Genomic DNA, 22,667 nt, shown 5'->3' with positions numbered 1-22,667 from the left:
ACAGAGGGCACACTTAGATTTGCCTTCATACCACACGAGAATCACAAAGAGATTTCAAAATGAAACTTCCCTAAAGGATTTCAAACACCAATTTAAAATAGTCTCAATTAAATGTAACTTTTTTAAAGCTTTTATACTTTATTTTTTAAGAGATTTTAATAGTCCTATGGGGACTTTCACTTACATCATCTTCACATCCATAGGATGATGCTTTAAAGAGACAGTATATTACTTTTCCCATTTTACACGAGAAACTGATACGGAGAGACTTAAGAAACCGGCCCACAATCATTGTACTTGTAAACAGTGAACTAGGAACTCCTGACTCATAAGCCATTGCTCTTCTTTGTCACATAACTTATCTACTTGAAGTTAACTACTCACGCCCTGTAGGCTCCCAAGAAGCAGAAGGTCATAGTATAAACCAGCAGTCCCCAACCTTTCTGGCACCAGAGACCAACTAGGCAGAAGACGATTTTTCTATGGAGAGTTGGGAGAGGATGGTTTGGGGATAATTCAAGAACATTTCATTTATTGTGCACTTTATTTCTACTATTACTACATGAGGTCTACCTCAGATCAACAGGCATTAGATCCCAGAGGCTGGCAACCTCTGGTATAAAAAGCAGCTGTTAGCTTTGTGTCTGCAGGGTCAGGGTCTGAAGTCACTGGCCCGAACCAGTCAGACTTCAAGGGTGCTCAGGACTGTCTAGGAGGGATCCTGCTAAAAAAGGTCTGGATCCAGGGCAGGGTGAAAAAAATCACCCCCTTCCATTTCCTCAGCTCTTTTCCAGCTCCTGCTTCTCCACTCCTCGGCCTTATCACAATCCTGCATTCTCCTTTGTCCAATGAGTATGAAATTAAAATAAACTTGATAGAAAGCAATTGCATAGACAAAAGGAAACCACAAAGGACAAGAGTCTACATGTGAGGGAAGCCAGGACAATCCATCTATGCCTCCAGAAGGTTAAAAAAGAGAGAGAGAGAGTGGTTTCCATGCAGCTGAGCCAGAGCCTTTAAGGACTTGCTGGCAGGGCTACCTCCTTTACCCTAACTTCCTCCAGCATCTGTTACTTGATGGACCTCCATCATGGACAGTGCTGTACCCCAGGGATGACTATGCTGCCAGTTTTCTCTGTATGGCCAAGATGGCTCTGCATGCTCAGGAGGTGTTAAACTCTTAGTATGGAGAGCCAAGCACTCCCATAATTTGGATGGATACAACAGCTATGCGACCATATGATTCTAGTATAGCATTTCCTATGCATCACTGAAAATATGGCAAAATGTCAGCATAAAGACTACAGGCTGAAGCTTAGTTCACTCCCAGCTTTCTCTTAGCAGATATAACTTGCTTCTCAGAAAGGACAGCATTGTATATTCATCCAGTCAGAATCTGTCTCTCTAAATGGTTCATTGTCATTGCCTCACATTCCTCTATAACTTTTGCTTTAGTAAATTTCTTTGGCAATTTTTGCTGCCATGAATTTTTTCCCTCACATGGATATCCTCCTTCTGTGAGGTAAGAAAGGAAAGAAACACCCTATGGAGGAGTCTCTTGCCTTCAGCTGCCTCCTCAGCTCTAGCTCTTGCCAATCTCTCTTTATGCCCTTTGTACCCTGAACTTCTAGCTGAACCCCTCAAGAACGTATAAATCAAGATTGCTGTCAAAGTTGTTTATACTGCATTACTATTTAAATCCTTCTATATACAAATCAAAATGGAATTACACTACTATTTCAATTTAACATTTCCTAATGAAGGGTTGATGGTTGTTCAGTTCAGTTCAGTCGCTCAGTCATGTCCAACTCTTTGCGGCCCCATGAATCGCAGCACGCCAGGCCTCCCTGTCCATCACCATCACCGGAGTTCACTCAGAGTCGTGTCCATCGAGTCAGTGATGCCATCCAGCCATCTCATCCTCGGTCGTCCCCTTGTTACTTCACATGAAAACCCAACTCTGTAAGCCATTTATAAGTAATTCAAGTAACTCAACTGTTGCAAGAGTTTGCCTTGGTTTTTCCATTTTGGCAATATAAGAATGCTTCACAACTTCATCATATGTTCAGTTCAGTTCAGTCGCTCAGTCGTGTCCGACTCTTTGCGACCCCATGAATCGCAGCACGCCAGGCCTCCCTGTCCATCACCAATTCCCGGAGTATATGGGTCAGCTGCAAATCTCAGAGATCCTTTAGCCATGAACATTAAAGATAGTAGTAAAAATATGTAATGTTTTACAACAAAAATTTCTGGAGCAGTAAAGATGGTGACTATCAAAGAGGTAAAACGTAATGATGTGGTTTGATACCTCTGACCCAGTGATATGTCAAATAGTCTAAACGAGTCTTTTCATTTTTTTAGTCCTTTAAATTTTTTTAATGAGTTGTTTTCAATTTTGTACTTCTTGAACTAAGAAACCTATTAACTCAGGAATAAGTCAGGCAAAATGTGTTAAATGTTAGCAAGTTTTTGCATGGCTCTGCTTGCATTATTTTTTCTGATTCCAAAGTCCAATTCCCATAGTCCTTGAACAGTACTTTATACTCAACTCAGCTTTCAGTAGGATTAGGCGTAGGTGACCTTTCCTTCCTCTCTGAAGCACTTTTCTCTCTCGACTTCCCTGACCATACATTCTCCTGGATTTCTTTCAACCCCATTAGATGTTTCTTCTCAGCTTCCTTTGCTGGCTCCACCTCATTTTTTCCCACCTTGAAATTACTGGTGTTACTCACTCAGAGCTCAATCCTACACTTTCTTTATCTCATGCATTCCTAAGGTAAACATATGCACTCCTGAGACCTTTAGGCTATTTTCTACTTGAAATCCAATACTGTATCTCTGGCTTAGACATCTTCTCTAACTCATTGTCTGCACTTGGATGTGTTACAGAAAGCTTAATGTAACATGAGAGATATAAAAAAACTAAAACTCAAGTGTTAAGTTTAGACTCAAGAACTGTCTAGAAGAGCAACATATTTCTATTTATCCTTTGCTGTAATATCTCTCCAATAGCTTTTTTTTAATCTACTGAAGTCTATTGAAATACAATAAACTGCACATAGTTACACTGTATAAACTGATGAGTGTTGACAAATACACCATAAAGCAATCACTGCAAAGATAATATTTTATCACCCTAAAAGTTTTACCCTGTCCTTTTGTAATCCCTCCCTCTCTCCACTCTTTTTCCAGGCAACCATTGATTTACATTCTGTCACTATAAATTAGTTTACATTTCCCAGAATTCTGTATAAATGAACTAATACAGAGTATACTCTTCTGTGCTTAGATTCTTTCACTCACCATAATGATTTTTTATTGAAGCACAGTTTATTTACAATATTATATCAGTTTCAGGTGTACAACATAGTGATTCAGTATTTTTATAGACTCTACTCCAGTTAAAGTTGTTATAAAAATGGCTATATTTCCCTGTGCTATTCAACATAACCTTTTGCTTATTTTATACACAGTAGTTTCTATTTCCTAATGCCCTACCCCAACCTCACCTCTCTCTCTTTCCTTCTCCCCACTGATAACCACAATTTTGTTTTTTATGTGCCAGGCTGTGCTGAGTCACTTCAGTCATGTTTGACTCCTTGTGACCCTATGGACTGTAGCTTGCCAGACTCCTCTGTCCATGGGATTCTCTAAGCAAGAACACTGGAGTGGGTTGTCATGCCCTCCTCCAGGAGATCTTCCTGGCGCAGGGATCAAACCCACATCTTCTGCAATGGCAGGCAGATTCCGTACCACTAGCGCCACCTGAGAAGCTCTTGTTCCCTGTATTTTCATCATCATGATTTTGAGATTCACCCGTGTTGCTGCGTGTATCACAGTTCATTCCTTTTTCTTGCCGAGTAGTCTTCCCTGGTAGCTCAGCTGGTAAAGAATCCACCTGCAATGCAGGGGACCCTGGTTTGATTCCTGGGTGAGGAAGATGCCCTGGAGAAGGGATAGGTTACCCACTCCAGTATTCTTGGGCTTCCCTGGTGACTCAGATGGTAAAGAATCCACCTGCAATGCAGGAGACTGGGTTCAATTCCTGGGTTGGGAAGATCCCTGGAAGAGGGCATGGCAACCTACTCCAGCATTCCTGGAGAATCCCCATGGACAGAGGAGTCTGGTGGGTTACAGTCCATGGGATCGCAAAGAATGGGACACAGCTGAGCAACCAAGCACATCATACGGTATTCCCCTGTACTATATATACCACAGTTTATTTTTCCATTCTCCTGTTGTGTTCTTTTGGGTTGTTTTTATTTTTGTTTGTTATGTATAAAGCTGCTGTGATCATTTACATATAAATCTTTGTACAAACTTAAGCTGCTACTTTTTTTTCTCTTGGGTAAACACCAAGATTGGAATGACCAGATCATATAGTAGACATATACCTACAATCTTTAAGAAACTGCTGGTTCCGATTCCAGATGGCAACATAAGAGGTTCCTGAACTCACCTCCTCCCATGGACACAATGAATCTATAGTCAAATATGGAAGAATAAGCTCTGAAAGAAATTCAGAAACCAGCTGAGGAACTCCTAAACACTGGGTAGGCAAGAAAAACCACACAGTGAAACGAGTAGGTGACGCTGATACACAATCTTGCCGTAAACCCCAATCCTGCAGGGCATCACACAACTGAGAAGGAACTCACAACTCCCACCTTCTTCCTGAGGCGTGAAGAGCTTCGACTCCTGTATCTGGAGCCCCAACTTTTAAGACTTCCTGAGAGAAGGACATTCAAAACACTTCACTTTGAAAGTCAACAACTTGCATCCATTAGACACAGAAGACTATTAGCAAATTCAGTGACTGTTCTTAAAGGGCTCACACAGACTCACCATGGCTATCCCCACAGGACCCAACACAGAGGCAGCACACAAAGCCTCACACAGTCTTTTTGTAAAAGAGGTCTATTTGCTTATCTTAAAAGCTGTAACCTTGGACTGACCTGATGGTCCAGTAGTTGAAGATCTGCCTGCCAATGCCAGGGACACAAGTTCGATCCCTGGTCTGGGACGATTCCACATGCCACAAGGCAACGAAGCCTGTGTGCCACAGCTATTAAATCTGCTCTCTGGAGCCTCTGCTCTGCAACAAAAGAAGTCATGACAGTGAGAGGCCTGCGTAACACAACTAGAGAAAGCCCACGCAGCAATACAGACCCAGTACAGCCAAAAAATTTTTTCTAATTTTTAAGAAAGCTGTAGCCTTTGTGATTTAAATTATGTCTAAGGACCCTGACTGCAATAATCTCCAAAGACCACAGAGGATGGCAGGCATTATCTTCCCCTTCTCACTCTGCCTCATTCCAGGTCACTGATATCTCCTGGAAAAGAGCTGGTGTGCAGGACTTGGAGTTCTTCTAGGAGTTTTATGGTTTCAGGTCTTACATTTAAGCCTCCACGCTTGAGTTTTCCCTCAGTCTCCAGCCCCCAAGGGATCCTTTTCCTGATTTCTCTAGCCAGAAGGACTGGTTTTTCATTAAGATTTTATCTGCCCATAGTGCCATAACAGTACCCACCATTGGTATAAAGCTGTAAGAAAGAAGCGGGGAGGGGACTCTCACCACCACACAGTGACTAATCCAAGTGTCCCCCTCCCCCAACAATCTGTCTGCTGAGATTTAGTTTTCAGAGTCCTCAAATAGAGTGGGGTTTTTTGCCTTTTTTTTTTTTTTTTTTTTGGTTCATTTGTTTGTATTTTGTTCAGTGTTTACAGTTGTATGTTATGAGTCAGGAAGATGGCTGTATTGAGAGATGATTTACTACAGGCTGGAACCAAATTCCTTGGTTTAACTTAATAGGCTGAAAACTGGGGCCATTTCTCTGCCATCCCAGTTTTTTTAATTGAAAATTCCAACAGAGACTTAGGCACATACATGTGCTTGCATGTATGGGTGTGTGTGCATGTGTGATAAGCACTTGATCTACATATGTACTAGTATAAATTTTTATCTCATAGTATAAATTCTTATCTCTAATTTCAAGGCTTAAATAGGATAATGGAAATAGAGTGCCCAGTACAGTGTCTAGTAAATTGCAAACACAGGTAAATATTAGGTCCTTTTACTGCTACTGAGTACAAAGTACACTGATCTGCAATGACCAGTGTTTTCAAACAAAAATAACTATGATGGAAAGTTAGGTTACTTAGACATGTAATTGGCATCTAATGATCACAGACACTGTTTCTCTTTCTGTTCTTTATCATATGCTACCTTGTCATTCTCTTTTGTTTATTCTTTCTTTGTTGACAATAATCAGTTATGTCATTGGGCTGACAATGAAGTCATGCACGCCTATAGTATAACTGAAAAAGAGCCGTTTCCATAGCTCTGGCCCATCCTAAAGACTCAAGCCAATCCTCTGCCTGCTTTGCATCATTATCACATACAGTGGAACTGCCTGAAAGGAAACCACAAAGAAAACAACAAACTTCTAGATCCAAACTCACTTCAAAGTGAAGAAGTTCTCCACATGTAGCTGAGAATACCAAGGTGCAGCCCCTGAGTGGCACACAATATTCCATGACAATTAAGATGACTGCAACACAGTCTCCAAAACAGGGATCTGAAGGAAATGGAAGAGAGACGGAATAGGGGAAAAGTAAAGAAAGACTGAGTGAGAGAAAGAGAAACTAAAGCTTCCCTGTTTCCTAAAAGTGTAGGAAGAGTACTAGTCAAAATATAATCATTCAAATCCTTTTTAGTCTTGCAGCTGTAACAATATGACCCAGTCCCACAGAAGTCAAAGCCATTTGCCATAAATAGAGGTGTCCCATCACCCCCAGGTCATGCACAGAACAGCTTTCCTGAGGGCCCTATTTCTGATACTCTGCAAGCAAAAAAATAAAGAGTGTTTTTAAATGGAGAGTTGAAATGTAGTCTGCACAGAATTTAAACCCCTCTGATTACCCTCTAAATATAACCATATCCAGCAGCTTTTCTAGTGGCCTTGGTTAGACAAGTATGGACCCCATAACCTACCCTCCTCAGCCTATTTCATCCATTTTTTCAATAAAAGCAATTCTAAAACATCGACCAGGGGACGATCCTGTTTCCATAGATAGCTGTGCTCCATTCTAAAGCTCTAAGCCGGCTCACTGCCTGCTTTGCATCATGGTCAGACATAAGGAAACAGCCTGAATGGAAACCATGAGAAAAACAATAACCTTCTAAATCCAATCTCACTTCAAAATGAAGAAGTTCCCCATATGCAACCAACTACAGAGCTGACATCTTTTCATGCAGCTCAGTTTTCCAGTCGGGCCAAATGTTTGGAGCTTCCAGACTATGGGCCCATAAGAGCAGACCTCTAAAAGAATCATTTTGGGGATAACAAGGTCTATTTTGGTCTGTAATCAATCAGAAACTGGAGGAAAGCAGGCCTATGTGATGACTGATTGCCAAGTGTCATAGAGCAGGCCCACAGCAACTATAAGCTCATATAAATGTGATCCTCACTCTGATGTCATAAAGGTGAAATGTAACTAAAGACAGAATAGAGAAGGATGTTCACAGCATATATGCAAGTATTTTTTAAAGGAAGTAAATTACACTACTGAAGCATTTTGGTGGCTTTTACTTCATTTTGTTGCAAGTTAGTCAAAGAAAAAGAAAATTTAAGAAAGTTTAAAAAAACACCTTCTTGGAAATTTTTATTATTCCTGGATAGCATTGTAGAAAAATCATGCTTGGAATATCACATTTAGTCACTGCTCTGCTCAAGCACTCTGCCAAGTATGTTTACAGTAACTTCTTTCAGTTTCACAAACACTGTGAAGTTAATCTCCATTTTAGAGATGAGAAAACTGAGAATAGAGATAGTAAGTGACTTGATCAAAGTCACAAAGCAAATGAGCAGTAGAACCAGGATTCTAACTGGATCTCTCTGACTGCAAACATCCTTACATTTCTACTGTGGCTAATGTAGAAACAGCTGAATGAATGCTGGCCCTGGTTATTCATTCACTAACTCACTGACTGACCATGGACAAGTTCCCCTATTTCTCTGGGACTTGTTTTCCTCATATGAAAATGGTGGCTCCCAAGGCTCCCTTCTGTACTACCTCATATGCCCCCACTGCACGGGACTTCCCAACCCTTCCACTACCAAGGGCCTTCTCATCTTTCTTATATTTTTCCTCTTGGAAGACATCTTTAGAATGATGAATCTACCCAAATTTATATCTCTCAAGGAATAACGGATTTATTTTTCCCATTGTAATTAATAATTTTTTTTTAAATGCTGTGTATCGGTTGGGGTCCAGTGAGGAAAATAGAAACCAGGAGGTATTCTAAAACAGAGAAGATCCAACAGGAGGCATTTATTGCACAGATGATAGGAGAGCTAAAGGAGAACCCAGGAAATGGTGAGATGACGCAGAACACAGAAAGAGCAGGAAGCCACTGCCATTCTACAGTTGACGAAACAATGAGAGGGGATGTTGTTGTTAAAAGAGTCCAAAGCTGTGACCATTTGGCAGCAACCAGAACCACCCGGTGAGATGGAACTATAGACAGAGGGACTGTCCAGTGGAAGCTAGAGCCACTAAGAAAACACAACCCATGAAGGAGGCAGAGCCCAAGGCAGAACAGAAAGGAAAGATCCCTGGTTTCACCCCCTCTTCCACCCTCCAGACTTTCTCTGATGTCTCCCATTAGCTGAACCTAGGGGATTCCCTGGTAGCTCAGTTGGTAAAGAATCTGCCTGCAATGCAGGAGATCCTGGTTCAATCCCTGGGTTGAAGATCCCCTGGAGAAGGGAAAGGCTACCCACTCCAGTGTTCTGGCCTGGAGATTTCCGACTATACAGTCAATGGGGTTGCAAAGAGTTGGATACCACTGAGTGACTTTCACTTTCGCTTCACTCATAAAGTAAGTTTGCAAGTAAACCTGGGAACTACAATTCCCTTGGATAGAGCAGAGCAAGCAAAGGTGGACAATGAATTTGAATGAAAGCAGGTAAACAGTCCACATCACCCCCCATTTAACTGGTAATCAGAGCTTCTGATCAGTATTTAACAACAAAGTAACCCAAGGGACTAGATAGAACTCTGGCCAAAAGCAAAGCAACTTAACATCTTATTTAGCCCACGGCGCATTGCCTCAGATTAAATGTACTCTCTCCGTTTGGCTCCCTAAAATAGTTTTGATATCTTTTGGAAACCTCACATGACCAGGGACAGCAGTTTGGGAATCATAATTTGCATTTCACCAGAACGTGATTCTTATAAAATGGTGAGATCTAGACTCAAAAAACAGTGAGAGCGGAAACTGCCTCCTATATCTAACTCTGCCTGAAGTGACCCTCAGGAAATGACTTCCTTTTCTTTGCATCTCAAATTTCCAGTTTACAAATGAGTAGTCAAAAATTACTACTAATCTCTAGAATTACAAATCATTATGAAATCATTAATTAATCTCCAGAGTTACTAAATGAAATTATGTAGCAGAGCTCTAAATTTACTCACACCACACCCAGAAAACGTACCATACTTCTGTGTCTAAAATGTACTTTTTATGCATTTTAACATCCTAAAATTGAGATGCCATTCCATAACCTGCCATGGCTTTCCTGGTGGCTCAGACACTAAAGAATCAGCCTGTAATGAAGGAGACCCAGGTTTGAACCCTGGGTCGGGAAGATCCACTGGAAAAGGGAATCAGTTCAGTTCAGTCGCTCGTGTCCGACTCTTTGCGACCCCATGGACTGCAACAAGCCATGGACTGCAGCGTGGAAAAGGGAATGGCTACCCACTATTCTTGCCTGGAGAATTCCATGGACAGAGAAGACTGGCGGGCTACAGTCTGTGGGGTCACAAAGAGTCAGACATGACTGAGAAACCAACATTTTCACTTTCTCATAGTGAAAAAGTGACTGCCACAGTAGCTGTTGATGGTCAGTTTTATGTATCAACTTGGCTAGGCTACAACCATCAGGTATTCATTCAAACACTAATCTAGGTGTTACTATAAGGTGTTTTATAGATGTGATTAAATAATCAGTTGACTTTTTTGTCAACTTTTTAAAAAATAAATTCATTTATATCTTTTAAACTTTTTATTTTATATTGGGATATAGTTGATTAACAATGCTGTGTTAGTTTCAGGTGCATAATAAAGTGACTCAGTTATATATATATATAACACATATATATATATGTATATATCTATATATGTATATAGATATACACACATGTATCTATTCTTTTTCAAATTCCTTGCTGAAACTCCAATACTTTGGCCACCTGATGCGAAGAGCTGACTCATTTGAAAAGACTCTGATGCTGGGAGGGATTGGGGGCAGGAGGAGAAGGGGACGACAGAGGATGAGATGGCTGGATGGCATCACCGACTCGATGGATGTGAGTCTGAGTGAACCCTGGGGGTTGGTGATGGACAGGGAGGCCTGGCGTGCTGCGATTCATGGGGTTGCAAAGAGACTGAGCGACTGAACTGAACTGAACTGAACTGAACCTGTGCTCTACAGCAGGTCCTTGTTGGCTATCCAGTTTTAATATAGCAGTGTGTACGTATCAATTCCAAACTCTCTATCTTTTCCCCCAGCCCTTCTCCCTGATAACCATAAGTTCGTTCTCTAAGACTGTGAACCAGTTTCTGTTTTGTAAAAATAAAATTAGAATATTCTTTAACACCATAAACAAAAAATAAGCTCAAAATGAATTAAAGACCTAAATGTGAGGCTACATATCATAAAACTCTTAGAGGAAAACATAGGGAGAACACTCTTTGACATAAATCATAGCAGTATCTTTTTTGATCTGTCTCCCAGAGTAATGGAAATAAAAATAAACAAATGGGGCTCAATTAAACTCAAAAGCTTTTACACAGCAAAGGAAACCATAATCAAAATGAAAAGACAACCCACAGCATTGGAGAAAATATTTGCAAATGATGTGACTGAAAAGGGATTAGTCTCCAAAATTTACAAACAGCTCATGTGGCTCAATATTATCAAAACAAACAACCCAATCAAAAAATGGGCAGAAGGTCTAAATAGACACTTCTCCAAAGAAGACATACAGATGGCCAAGAGGCACATGAAAAGATGTTCAACATCGCTAATTATCAAAGAAATGCAAATCAAAACTACATTGAGATATCATCCACACCAGTCAGAATAGCTGTCATCAAAAAAATCCATAAACCATAAATGCAGGAGAGTGTGTGGAGAGAAGGGAACCCTCCTATACTGTTGGTGGGACTATAAATTGGTTCAGCCACTATGGAAAACATCATGGAGATTTCTTAGAAAACTAAAAATAGAGCTGCCATATGACCCTGCAATTTCACACTGTTTACAATACCCAAGACATGGAGGCAACCTGAATGTCCAACAACAGAGGAATGGATAAAAAAGATGAGATAAATAAATAAATATATATATATATAATGGAATATTATTTGGGCATTAAAAAAGAATGAAATAATGCCATTTGCAGCAACATGGATGGATGTAGAGACTGTCATATGAGTAAAGTAAGACAAAGAAAGTGAAATATTGTATGATATCACTTATTTGTGGAATCTAAAGAAATGATACAAATGAACTTATTTATAAAATCAGTTGACTTTAAGTAAAGATTATCCTAGATAATCTGGGTGGGACTGATTCACTCTCTTAACAATATCTCCTTCTAGTTCTGTTTCTCCAGTTGAATGCTTACTGATAAAATAGCTTTATTTCTTTTTTATAATTCATAAAATAATGGTTCTTCTATTAATCAATAGCTTTGATAAAATATAGGAATTCCTACTTTCTTTCCATAACCCATATGATCATCCTCATAAGCCCCTAACCTCTAAGTCTGGGAAAAAAATTAAAGGACTTCCCAACTGGCAAACTTGACCTGATGCAACAATTACTGCAGTTCCTTTAATAACTGCTTAATCTATTTGGGTGGAATCTCCTCTCCTTCCTCATTCTCCAACCCAAGATGATGGCTGGTTTATATATGATGATGTGATAGAGAAGGAGAGGGGATCCTCAGTGCCATATGAGGTCATCTGGATTCTAAAGAGTGGCTGGACTAAGCTTCTCCATGAACTAGTGATCACAGAAGTACAAACGATTCTGCCTGGTCATGTGAGGTCACATGCTGGCACTCACTGCTAGAGCCCATGACTTAAGGGATTTATCCTCTTCTTTAAGTTCCCACCAAATATGAACCCCTGTCCCCTATTAGGGCCTCTGTTAGTTCACCAGGACCCTCAGCATCTCTACCTCCTCTCCCTGGGCAAAAAGTAACTCAAAAGGCCCAGGGGATCCAGAATAAAGGCTTAGTTCTCAACACCACTTGCATTTATTCATATGACACACTGGCCACTGTACCAGCCCCACACCTGCAACCTTCCTGCAGGGCTCAGCCTTCAGTAGACTAGTCCAAAGGAGCAAAGGTTTCTTTGGATCCCTATTCCAATACGAATGACACTTTCTAAAGCCCCTCCCCTTTCCTATCCTGTATTAGACCCTTAAAGAAAAGAAACAAAGATCTTGACAACTGACTTCTTATTCCCACAATCCTCCCAGTCTTGAAGAGCAAACTTGTGTGTTGCTCTCTACTTCATATCTTCCTTCTACTCAAGGACAGCAAGGTCCCAGGATCAACCTACAGAGGCAGCACAGGAATCTTCTAAACACTTCGGGAAGAAACAAAATGATCTGAGTCCTCCAAATCATATTCTCGATAAGCTCCAGATATTTAGAAAAGCTTCTTTCACTGGTCGACTGAGTTTATCTCAATAAGTAGTGCATGTGCGTATGTTAGGTCACTGCAGAAAGTGAAAGTCACTCAGTCATGTTCGACTCTTTGCAACCCCATGGACTGTACAGTCCATGGAATTCTCCAGGCCAGAAGACTGGAGTACTGGGCAGCCATTCCCTTCTCCAGGGGATCTTCCCAACCCAGGTCTCCTGCACTGCAGGCGGATTCTTTACCAGCTGAGCCACAAGGGAAGCCCAGGTCACTGCAGGAAACCCCCCAAATATCATGATTTGTAAAAGATGGAAATACACCTGGAAAAAATTTTCATATATCATCTACATTACAAATGCTTTTGTCACCATTAGGATCAAGAGTCTACATGCCACAAATGAACACAATACCCATAAATCCATTAAGCAAATCCATTAAATCCAAAAGACTTGGATTGGCTGAGTGAGTTTTACTGAGTCAATAATGGGTAACACACAGAGCAGCAAATCCAGGTCTTGCCACTTAAACATCCGAGCTCTGCCACCTCCTCTGCAAAACCCTTTACTGCAAAGTGAAAATGCTTTATAAATTTCACAGTGCTATGTGCATACAAGGTATTAGTATTACTCTTTTTGAAAGCACTAAAATTCTTGTTTCACTAGTTTTTAAAATTATATTACTCAGACTAAGTTCTTAAGTACTACTGGTCTATAGCCAATTTTCCCAGCTAAAGAGATCCATGGTCTCATTATGCTGTAACATAAGGTATTAGAGCAGCACTATTGTTATTGTTCATAGAGTCCAAGCAATGGTTTTTCCAGTAGTCATGTACGGATGTGAGAGTTAGACCGTAAAGAAGGCTGCGCGCTGAAGAATTGATGCTTTCAAACTGTAGTGTTGGAGAAAATTCTTGAGAGTCCCTTGGACAGCAAGGAGATCAAACCAGTCAATCCTAAAAGAAATCAACCCTGAATATTCATGGGAAGGGCTGGTGCTAAAGCTGAAATTCCAATACTCTGGCCACCTGATGCAAACAGTCAACTCATTGGAAAAGACCCTGATGCTGGGAAAGATTGAGGGCAGGAAGAGAATGGGGGCAACAGAGGACTAGATGGTTGGATAGCAACATTGACTCAATGAACATGAGTTTGAGCAAACTCTGGGAGACAGTGAAGGACACGGAAGCCTGGTGTGCTGTAGTGCATGGGGTCGCAGAGTCAGACACAACAGAGCAACTGAACAACAATATTGTTATTGTTACTATTAGTACTAGTATCTAAATGAAATATGTTTCTTGTTTCAGCTAGGCATCTTGATATTTCTTCTTCCTTTTTCTGTTTATTTCCTAATAATATGAGAAGGATTGAACATATTTTTTTAACCAAATTTTATGCAGTGTAATAGGACAATAATTATATCTAATTTCTTCAGTTTGCCATTTGAATCAAAATGTGTATTGCCTCATTTTTCAAACACTGCCGATATTCTACGGTTTTCAAGAATTTCAGCAAAATCTGGCACATACAAAGAAATTACAGAAATTCAGATTGTCCTCAATGTTGACTGTAGGTTACAGGACACCTAGTGGCTTGTAGTATTAGGAGAAGTCATATACTTCCTGAACTTGATGATGCTGACAAAGCCCAGAAGAGTTGGCTGATAAGAGCAAAAGCTGCCTCCAGTCAAACAAAAGTGGCGCCTGTGTCACTGCAACTCTTAAGAGCAAACAAATCCTAGACTCAAAATTAAATTCGTCTGCATTCTCTGAACAACCATCATCAGCTATACTTCACGTGTGCTTTTAAAAAAATTTTGCTTTGTAATGTTAGCTCACACCACACCCACAAGGGCTGGGAGCTGCCTTTCTGAATCTAAGATAGAGCCCTTTGCTACGACTGCTAAGGACTGTGGTTGTGAAATGCTCAGGCCTGTCTAACACCACCTTTTATCTTATTTTGCATCCAGGGTGGTTACTGTAACTAACTGTGGCTTGGAGCACCCCACCACCACCCGCTCATCACAGCAGGTGGGTTTAATTACTTTTCTGACCAACTAGGTAGAGAAATACTTCATTTGGGTTCTCTGTAGAGTGCTTTATTTGGTAATTGGTCCTAGAATAGAGGAGGAAAAAAATATTTTTTGGCAGGAGCCAGGACCTCCAGACAGAATTTCTAGGAGTCCTATGTTTAAATAAAGAGGGTGCCAGCATGGCCTTGATGAAGCTTATTTTGACCATGCCAGCAGTCAGTGGCTCCAGGGGCCTGCATGGGGATGTTTGTTAGTCTGTTAAATTGTCATCTTCAAGGACAGTTGATTTTGGGAGATGACAAAAGGTCATACGGAGCCAAGTCCACGAAAGTAGAATTTTGGGGTTAAAAAATAAAAGCTTCACTGAAAATAGAACATTCTCCTGTGTGGTTCACTCACTGGATTTAAAAACCATTCAAAGGCAGAAGTTTAAAAAATGTATCCGAGCACTAAACTCAGAGTAGGCAATCGAAAAATATTTTATTGCCCTAGTAACTCAAAAAATGAGACCTCATCAGACTAAGTACATAATCTTGCAAGGTTATTGATTTAAAGGGCAATACTGATTTGAACAGATAAATTCTGGAAATTTTAGTTTTTAAAAAAGTTTGATGATTTTACAATTTCATTGTCTCCATGCCCAAAGGAAAATAAAAACTCTTAGAAAGTACTTTCTAGACCTTCAGACATGGGCACTGTCTCATCCCGCTTTTGGTCTACACATATTATCAATAGTTGGTCACCTGGGGAGCATCATTCAGAAGACCAGATCATAAAAAGACTTAGCAACCATATGAGAAGGACAACCCTAAAGGATTTCATTACCAACTTTGGATTACCATTATCAACTTTGATTAAAAGTTCCATAGGTGTTGGCAAAGTGTCATGGTTACCAAAAAAGTCAATGCAATCTCAGGCTTCAGGAATCAAAATACAGTGTTTAGCTTAATGTTTTCCAGGGGCCTGCTCAAATTTGTACTGATAAGGGAGCCTGGAGTGACCTGATCACTTCCAGAAAAACTGAAGAACAACAGAATAAAGCGACAGGCATGATGAGGGGCCATAGAATCCTAAAAAAATTGAACAATTGCCAGGTTTAAGGAAACTTCACCTGGAGAGGAGAAGTGCTGTGGGACACTCGATGATCCACCTCTATCTACAAAGACTTATTGCATCTTCCTCTTCATCAAGAGGAGGAATTAGGACTGTAGACAGGAGTTCTAGGAAAGTAGACGTGGATTAGTATAGAACTTTATGAAAATTAAAATGGTCCCAAAATAATGAGCTGCTGCCTAATGAGATAAAAAGGGGCCATTATCAAGAGGTGTTTAGGTAGAAAAGACATGACTATTTGTCAAAAATATTATAAAAGGATTTTTGCACCACAAATGAACAGATGACTGACCGGGAAGACATCTGAAGAACTTTCCCAATTCTCATAGCTCTTAATTCTAAGTATTATCTGTGATCCCTACTGCATATGCTATATGTATGTATATACTTTACATGGGCAGTGGATTTCTCTAAACTCATTAAAAATACTGTGACCTTACCACTGAGAGGAAAAAATAATCTGTTACTCATTTCCTGACATAACTGCTATTAACCACTTATCATTATGAAACTTTCTTGCATTTTTTCAGTTCAATCTTACTACTAGCTAGGAAGTCTAACTGAAATACTTGCTAACTTGAGTGCTTAATAGTCAGAAGTGGCTGGCAAACACTTACTAAGCACATTTACATGTATCCATTGCATTCAACACCTGCAAGAATGATAAGGCACAGTCTCTTCCCATAAGGTTTCTACAGTAGAAAAGATCAAATTACATCTGAACAAAAAATTTAATATATTCAGTAGCGACCAAGAAGCCACAGAACCTATAGAAGGAGCCCATGGTTTAAGGGAAGACTTTCTGGAGAGAATGATGGCTTGTCCAGTAAAAGTGAGCCACGCAGATGAAAATGGGAAGGGTACGCCAGAGACGGATTGCCGTGAAATGCAGAGCAGCACAACGTGAGAGGATCACTGGTGTGTGAAAGGTCAAATGTAAAGCAGAGTGGGGCAGGAAATCAGGCTGCGGAGACAACGAGAAGGAATGCACAAAGCGTTCATATCCTATTACTTAGGAGCTTGGAGACCAGCCACAGCAGGACCATAACCATGGCGGCAACATGGTGAGATCTGCATGTGAGGTACAACAGCCGTGGGGTCGCTGAGAGTCGGACACAACTGAGCGACTTCACTTTCACTTTTCACTTTCATGCATTAAAGGAGGAAATGGCAACCCACTCCAGGGTTCTCGCCTGGAGAATCCCAGGGACGGGGAGCCTGGTGGGCTGTCGTCTCTGGGGTCACACAGAGTCGGACACGACTGAAGCGACTTAGCAGCAGCAGCAGCAGTCCAGCTATAATGACAAAGAAAGCAAACTTAAAATGTGTAAATAAGAAAACTCATTTGAAAGATGATTTATTCACACATAGTGTTGAAGGTTTAATTTTGAAATCCCACTGGATTAAATCCTAGGTTAAATATAGTTAACACCCTAGGTTAAACCCACACAAAAGCAGAGATACAATACAACACAGCGGTGGTAAAAGCAACTGCTCACATCGCTCTTTCTATGATCCACCTCTCCTTCTACTTCCCACTCCCAGGAACAAGAGAGTCAACCAAGCATAGCTCTTTCTTATTCAGCTTTTTCAGAAATACATCTGAATACACCATTCATCATCATCTTTGTCCTAATAAGCTGAAAAGCAGAAATATAAACCTGCCCTTAAAGAAATAAATGTGGGAGATCTTTCTTTTTTTATTACTGATGAAAAGTCACCTATAGCTTTTTTTCATATCACCCTGGACTGGTGTAAAGGAGAAACCTGAAATCCAAGTTACATTCAGAGATGACTGTTCTCACCACTGATCATTCTTTTGAGAACAGAACAAGAAAATGATGATCTTTACAAACCTTAAAGTTCATCTCTGGGAGTCTCTGAGAGCAACCTAGCTTTACCTGGTGAGATGCCCCAGCTGAGATGGGACAAATAACATTCCTGATCTGCTCTTATTTCTTCAAAATGAATACCTCCTGTTCAGTGTACACACCACAACTCTTTTATCCTCCTGTCTCCATACTTGAATATCCAGTATTGGTGGCAGAGAGTCCCTTTTCCAGCACCTCTTATAATACAGGTGCAAGATATGCAGATGACACCACCCTTATGGCAGAAAGTGAAGAGGAGCTAAAAAGCCTCTTGAGGAAAGTGAAAGAGGAGAGTGAAAAAGTTGGCTTAAAGCTCAACATTCAGAAAACGATCATGGCATCTGGTCCCATCACTTCATGGGAAATAGATGGGGAAACAGTGGAAACAGTGTCAGACTTTATTTTTTGGTGCTCCAAAATCACTGCAGATGGTGATTGCAGCCATGAAATTAAAAGATGCTTACTCCTTGGAAGGAAAGTTATGACCAACCTAGACAGCATATTCAAAAGCAGAGACATTACTTTGCCGACTAAGGTCTGTCTAGTCAAGGCTATGGTTTTTCCAGTGGTCATCTATGGATGTGAGAGTTGGACTGTGAAGAAAGCTGAGCACCAAAGAATTGATGCTTTTGAACTGTGGTGTTGGAAAAGACTCTTGGAGTCCCTTGGACTGCAAGGAGATCCAACCAGTCCATTCTGAAGGAGATCAGCCCTGGGATTTTTTTGGAGGGAATGATGCTGAAGCTAAAACTCCAGTACTTTGGCCACCTCGTGCGAAGAGTTGACTCATTGGAAAAGACTCTGATGCTGGGAGGGATTGGGGGCAGGAGGAGAAGGAGACGACAGAGGATGAGATGGCTGGATGGCATCACGGACTCGATGGACGCGAGTCTGAGTGTACTCCGGGAGTTGGTGATGGACAGGGAGGCCTGGTGTGCTGCGATTCATGGGGTCGCAAAGAGTCGGACACGACTGAGCAACTGAACTGAACTGAACTGAATCTCCCATTTAAGTAAAGGAATGTTAACAGTAACATTCTAACAGTTTGGTTTAGCGTAGCTCAGTCTCACCATCCACACTGCATTTTTCAAATGTGTGAATAAAACTATTTCTTTTTTCAAAAACAAAAACTAACTTCTACTTCCTTATAACTCTAAAACAAAGCCACAAAAAAAAACTAAACAGGAAAAAAATTCAGCAGCTTGGAGGGCTGGAGTTTTGCAACAATCTGCAAACGCTTCATGCATCTCACCAAGATGTCTCACGGTCAAAAGTGGTCAAGAAGAAAACCATTATATGGCCATCAGGTAAAGAAAGATGCTTCTTCCTTTTTTTAATCTCTAATCCCCAAATTCTGTTATTTTCCACAGAAAAGTTTAATAACATGGAGCTATGGGAAGTCCTAGAATTTTGCTACTCTATTTATCCAACCTAAAGAAGGGAAGGAACAGGGGTCCTGAAATGGAGAAGCTGGGGAAAAGGTTAGCTCGAAACAGTGTAGGAAAAACCAGTGGACACGCTGAGTGATCCTTTCTGGGTGAATGACCCCAGTGAATCTAGGATCCCTCATGGCCCCTGATTGTGTACAGCTGTTGTTGGCAATGCCTGGGTTTCTATGATTTGTGCTTTTACTTACCTTTCCTTGGTTCTGCCCTGCCTTCTCCAGAAAATTGGAAGGGTGGGTTTTGTAACTTCAACTTCCTCTGAAACTACAAACAACTAATAAAGTGCTCGCCACATATGGGGCACATGAACAAGGCCAACTGTCTTGACGACAAAGTGACCTAAAGCGGAACTTGCCACTAAACGTGGAAATTCCCTGGAGGAGGACCAATCTGAGGCTCCATCCACGGAGTTCAAGTCTGATGCCTTCTGAAGACATGTATACTTTCACTGAGAATGAATACCATCCCCCTGTGAACAACGGATTTCACAGTTCACTGAAACAGTGAATAATGAATTATAGCTAACGTTTTAAAACTTTACCAAAACTTGAAACTTACATGGTAAGTCATTTAGGTCTCAATACAAAAGTCACTTCCTCAGAGAGGCCTGTTCAAACTACCAACCTAAAGCCAAGTTTAATGGCTCTACCTTATAATCCAATTTTTAACCTTCTGCTTAGTACTTATCTGTACCTGAAATTATCACACTTACTTATGGTTTACTAGCTTAACACATATTCATTTACCAGCTTACTGTCTATCTCCACTCACTAGAATGTACAAGATCAGGAATGCTATCCTTCTCTGCTTTATCCCCAGCCTCTAGAACAGGGTCCCGCATATAGTATGTACTGATTAATCTTTGTTAAATCTCAAATATCAGTTATACCTCTTCCTGTCTGGTGTATAAGCTTGCTCTGGATGAGGTTTTTAAAATTTAGAGAACACATAGACATTAAAATTAAATAGAGATTGGAGAGCACTTGGGACATGAGCACAGTAAAACAAATAGTTCCATTAGATGAGTGCTTGAGTGAAATCGTTTTCTTAGAAAATACCCATTAATCATTTTAAAAGATAGTTTATGGTAAAATATGCAGCTAAAAAATAAATGCGAAGTAGTTTTTCGAGAGCTGCTGGCATGGAGAACAGATTCCTAGGCTATCGGAAACAGGTACATCATGCAGCAGGACACTTAACCCTTGACTAGGACTAGACATGATCTGTGGTGCCCAGTGCAGAATAAAAATCCAGAGTGACATGTTCAGAAAGAATTAAGAACTTAAACATGGCAACAGCAGAGCCGTAAAACGAATTCAGGGCCCTTCCGAATGTGGGGCCCCGTGTCCCCTGCCCATGACCTGCTCCTTCTTTATCCACAGTAATAAAATGGGCCAAGCAAGGTAGTAGAGACACTACTCAGAATGGTAGCTTTTTGAAGTTGTGTGTAACTGGAGACCGGAGACTTCTTGGCTCATCACTGACATATGTGTGGATGTGTGGAGTGTGTGTGTGTGTGTGAGAGAGAGAGAGTTGCACTCATGCAAGCACATACTGCCATTCCATTACCTAGTAGTAAGCAACTGTCACCAGAGAGTGAGAATCTGGTCAGGAAGAAGGACTCGCAGAGAACACGATGTGTCTATGCACAGAGGAGGGGAGACTGGGAGAAACCAGGGAAACCAACCAACCTCCAGCAGCAAAAAGATGTGTCATGGAAAAAGGGGAAGTTGCCCCAAACTGGAATAAAGTAATCATGGTCTACTCTCTAATTTTCCCCAAAGCCACTTTTGCTCACTTCTAACGTCATAGGAGCCAATATATTTATTTCCCTTGAGATTTTTTTAATTGGAGGATAACTGCTTTACAACGTTGTGTTGGTATGAATCAGCATAAGTGTACATACATACCTCCCTCTTGGGCCTCCCTCCCACCCCTCAGCCCACTCTGCTAGTTCATCACAGAGCACCGAGCTGAGATCCCTGTGATATACAGCAGCTTCCCACGAGCGATCTGTTTTACACATGGTAGTGGATATATCCCAACATTACTCTCTCAGTTCGCCCCACCCTCTCCTTCCCCTGCTTTGTCCACAAGTTCATTCTCTATGTCTGTGTCTCTATTTCTGCTCTGAAAATAGGTTCATAAGTACCATTTTTCTAGATCTGAGTCTTATTTATGCTATAAAACGTACCAAGTGATGGTTAAAGGGGACATCAGGCCCAGCAGTGTGATGCTGGTAGATGCTTTTTAAGAAAACAACATTGTCCTTCACCTCCCCCACTCCAGCTCCCCCTGCTCATGCCCCACAGATCTCGTCTGGAAAACTGGAGTGAGTCTGTGAAGGTCTCCAGCTAGGGCCCTGCTGCAGCTGGTTGGCAGGGGTTGGGGATACTTCTCCTGGCTCCCACCTGCTGGTCAGGGCCTTGAAGAATTTGCCTTGCCTTGAGTTCCACCAAGACCTATTCAGTGCTCAGACTCTGCTCTGAGCATGTGTAAAGGGGAGAAGTCAGCCCTTCCAGATCTTTCTCTTAAGTTATTTTATCATGGACTAGTGTGTGCTCTTTATAAAAAAAAGGAAGAAAGAAAGAAAAGGATCTTTCCTACCAGGAAAAATAATTATAGTTCAGAACAAGATAGCTGAGCTTTTCAAGGGCCTCCATATACCAATTTTAAGATCCATCTCTGACCAAGCAGCTTCAACCTTGTAGAACCTCTACCAGGGCAAGGAGGGGCTCCAGGGCCCCCTTGGGAGTTTTGGTTGATCCTATGCTGGGGGATCAAAGAATGTTCAAACTGCACTCATCTCACATGCTGCTGCTGCTGCTGCTGCTGCTGCTGCTGCTGCTGCTGCTGCTGCTGCTAAGTCGCTTCAGTCGTGTCCGACTCTGTGCGACCCCAGAGATGGCAGCCCACCAGGCTCCCCCGTCCCTGGGATTCTCCAGGCAAGAACACTGGAATGAGTTGCCATTTCCTTCTCCAATGAATGAAAGTGAAAAGTGAAAGTGAAGTTGCTCAGTCGTGTCCAACTCTTAGCAACCCCATGGACTGCGGCCCACCAGGCTCCTCCGTCCCTGGGATTTTCCAGGCAAGAGTGCTAGAGTGGGGTGCCATTGCCTTCTCCCATCTCACATGCTAGTAATGCTCAAAATTCTCCAAGCCAGGCTTCAACAGTACATGAACCTTGAACTTCCAGATGTTCAAGCTGGTTTTAAAAAAGGAAGAGGAACCAGAGATCAAATTGCCAACATCCATTGGATCACCAAAAAAGCAAGAGAGTTCCAGAAAAACATCTACTTCTGCTTTATTGACTATGCCAAAGCCTTTGACTGTGTGGATCACAACAAACTGTGGAAAATTCTTCAAGAGATGGGAATATCAGACCACCTCACCTGCCTCCTGAGAAATCTGTATACAGGTCAAGAAGCAACAGTTAGAACAGGACATGGAACAACAGACTTGTTCCAAATCCAGAAAGGAGTATGT

The 22,667-nt window shown here is 41.2% G+C and overlaps 1 protein-coding gene across 6 annotated transcripts in view; it reads right to left on the bottom strand.

The window, feature by feature from the left end:
• LOC138446509 (uncharacterized) overlaps positions 1 to 22,667 on the bottom strand; it is a 412,831-nt gene that overhangs the window by 330,112 nt on the left and 60,052 nt on the right. For 5 of the 6 annotated variants that reach the window (XM_069601425.1, XM_069601429.1, XM_069601431.1 and 2 more), the window contains one exon: positions 4,956 to 5,095. In XM_069601425.1, coding sequence (XP_069457526.1) covers positions 4,956 to 5,095 — 140 coding nt within the window. The remainder of the gene's footprint in view (positions 1 to 4,955; positions 5,096 to 22,667) is intronic. The other variant, XM_069601426.1, reaches the window with a different exon arrangement.

Source organism: Ovis canadensis, chromosome 10 (assembly GCF_042477335.2).
Source record: "Ovis canadensis isolate MfBH-ARS-UI-01 breed Bighorn chromosome 10, ARS-UI_OviCan_v2, whole genome shotgun sequence".
Taxonomy (NCBI): Eukaryota; Metazoa; Chordata; class Mammalia; order Artiodactyla; family Bovidae; genus Ovis; species Ovis canadensis.
The sequence above is the reverse complement of the archived record's forward strand: the minus strand, read 5'-3'. Positions and strand labels throughout refer to the sequence as shown.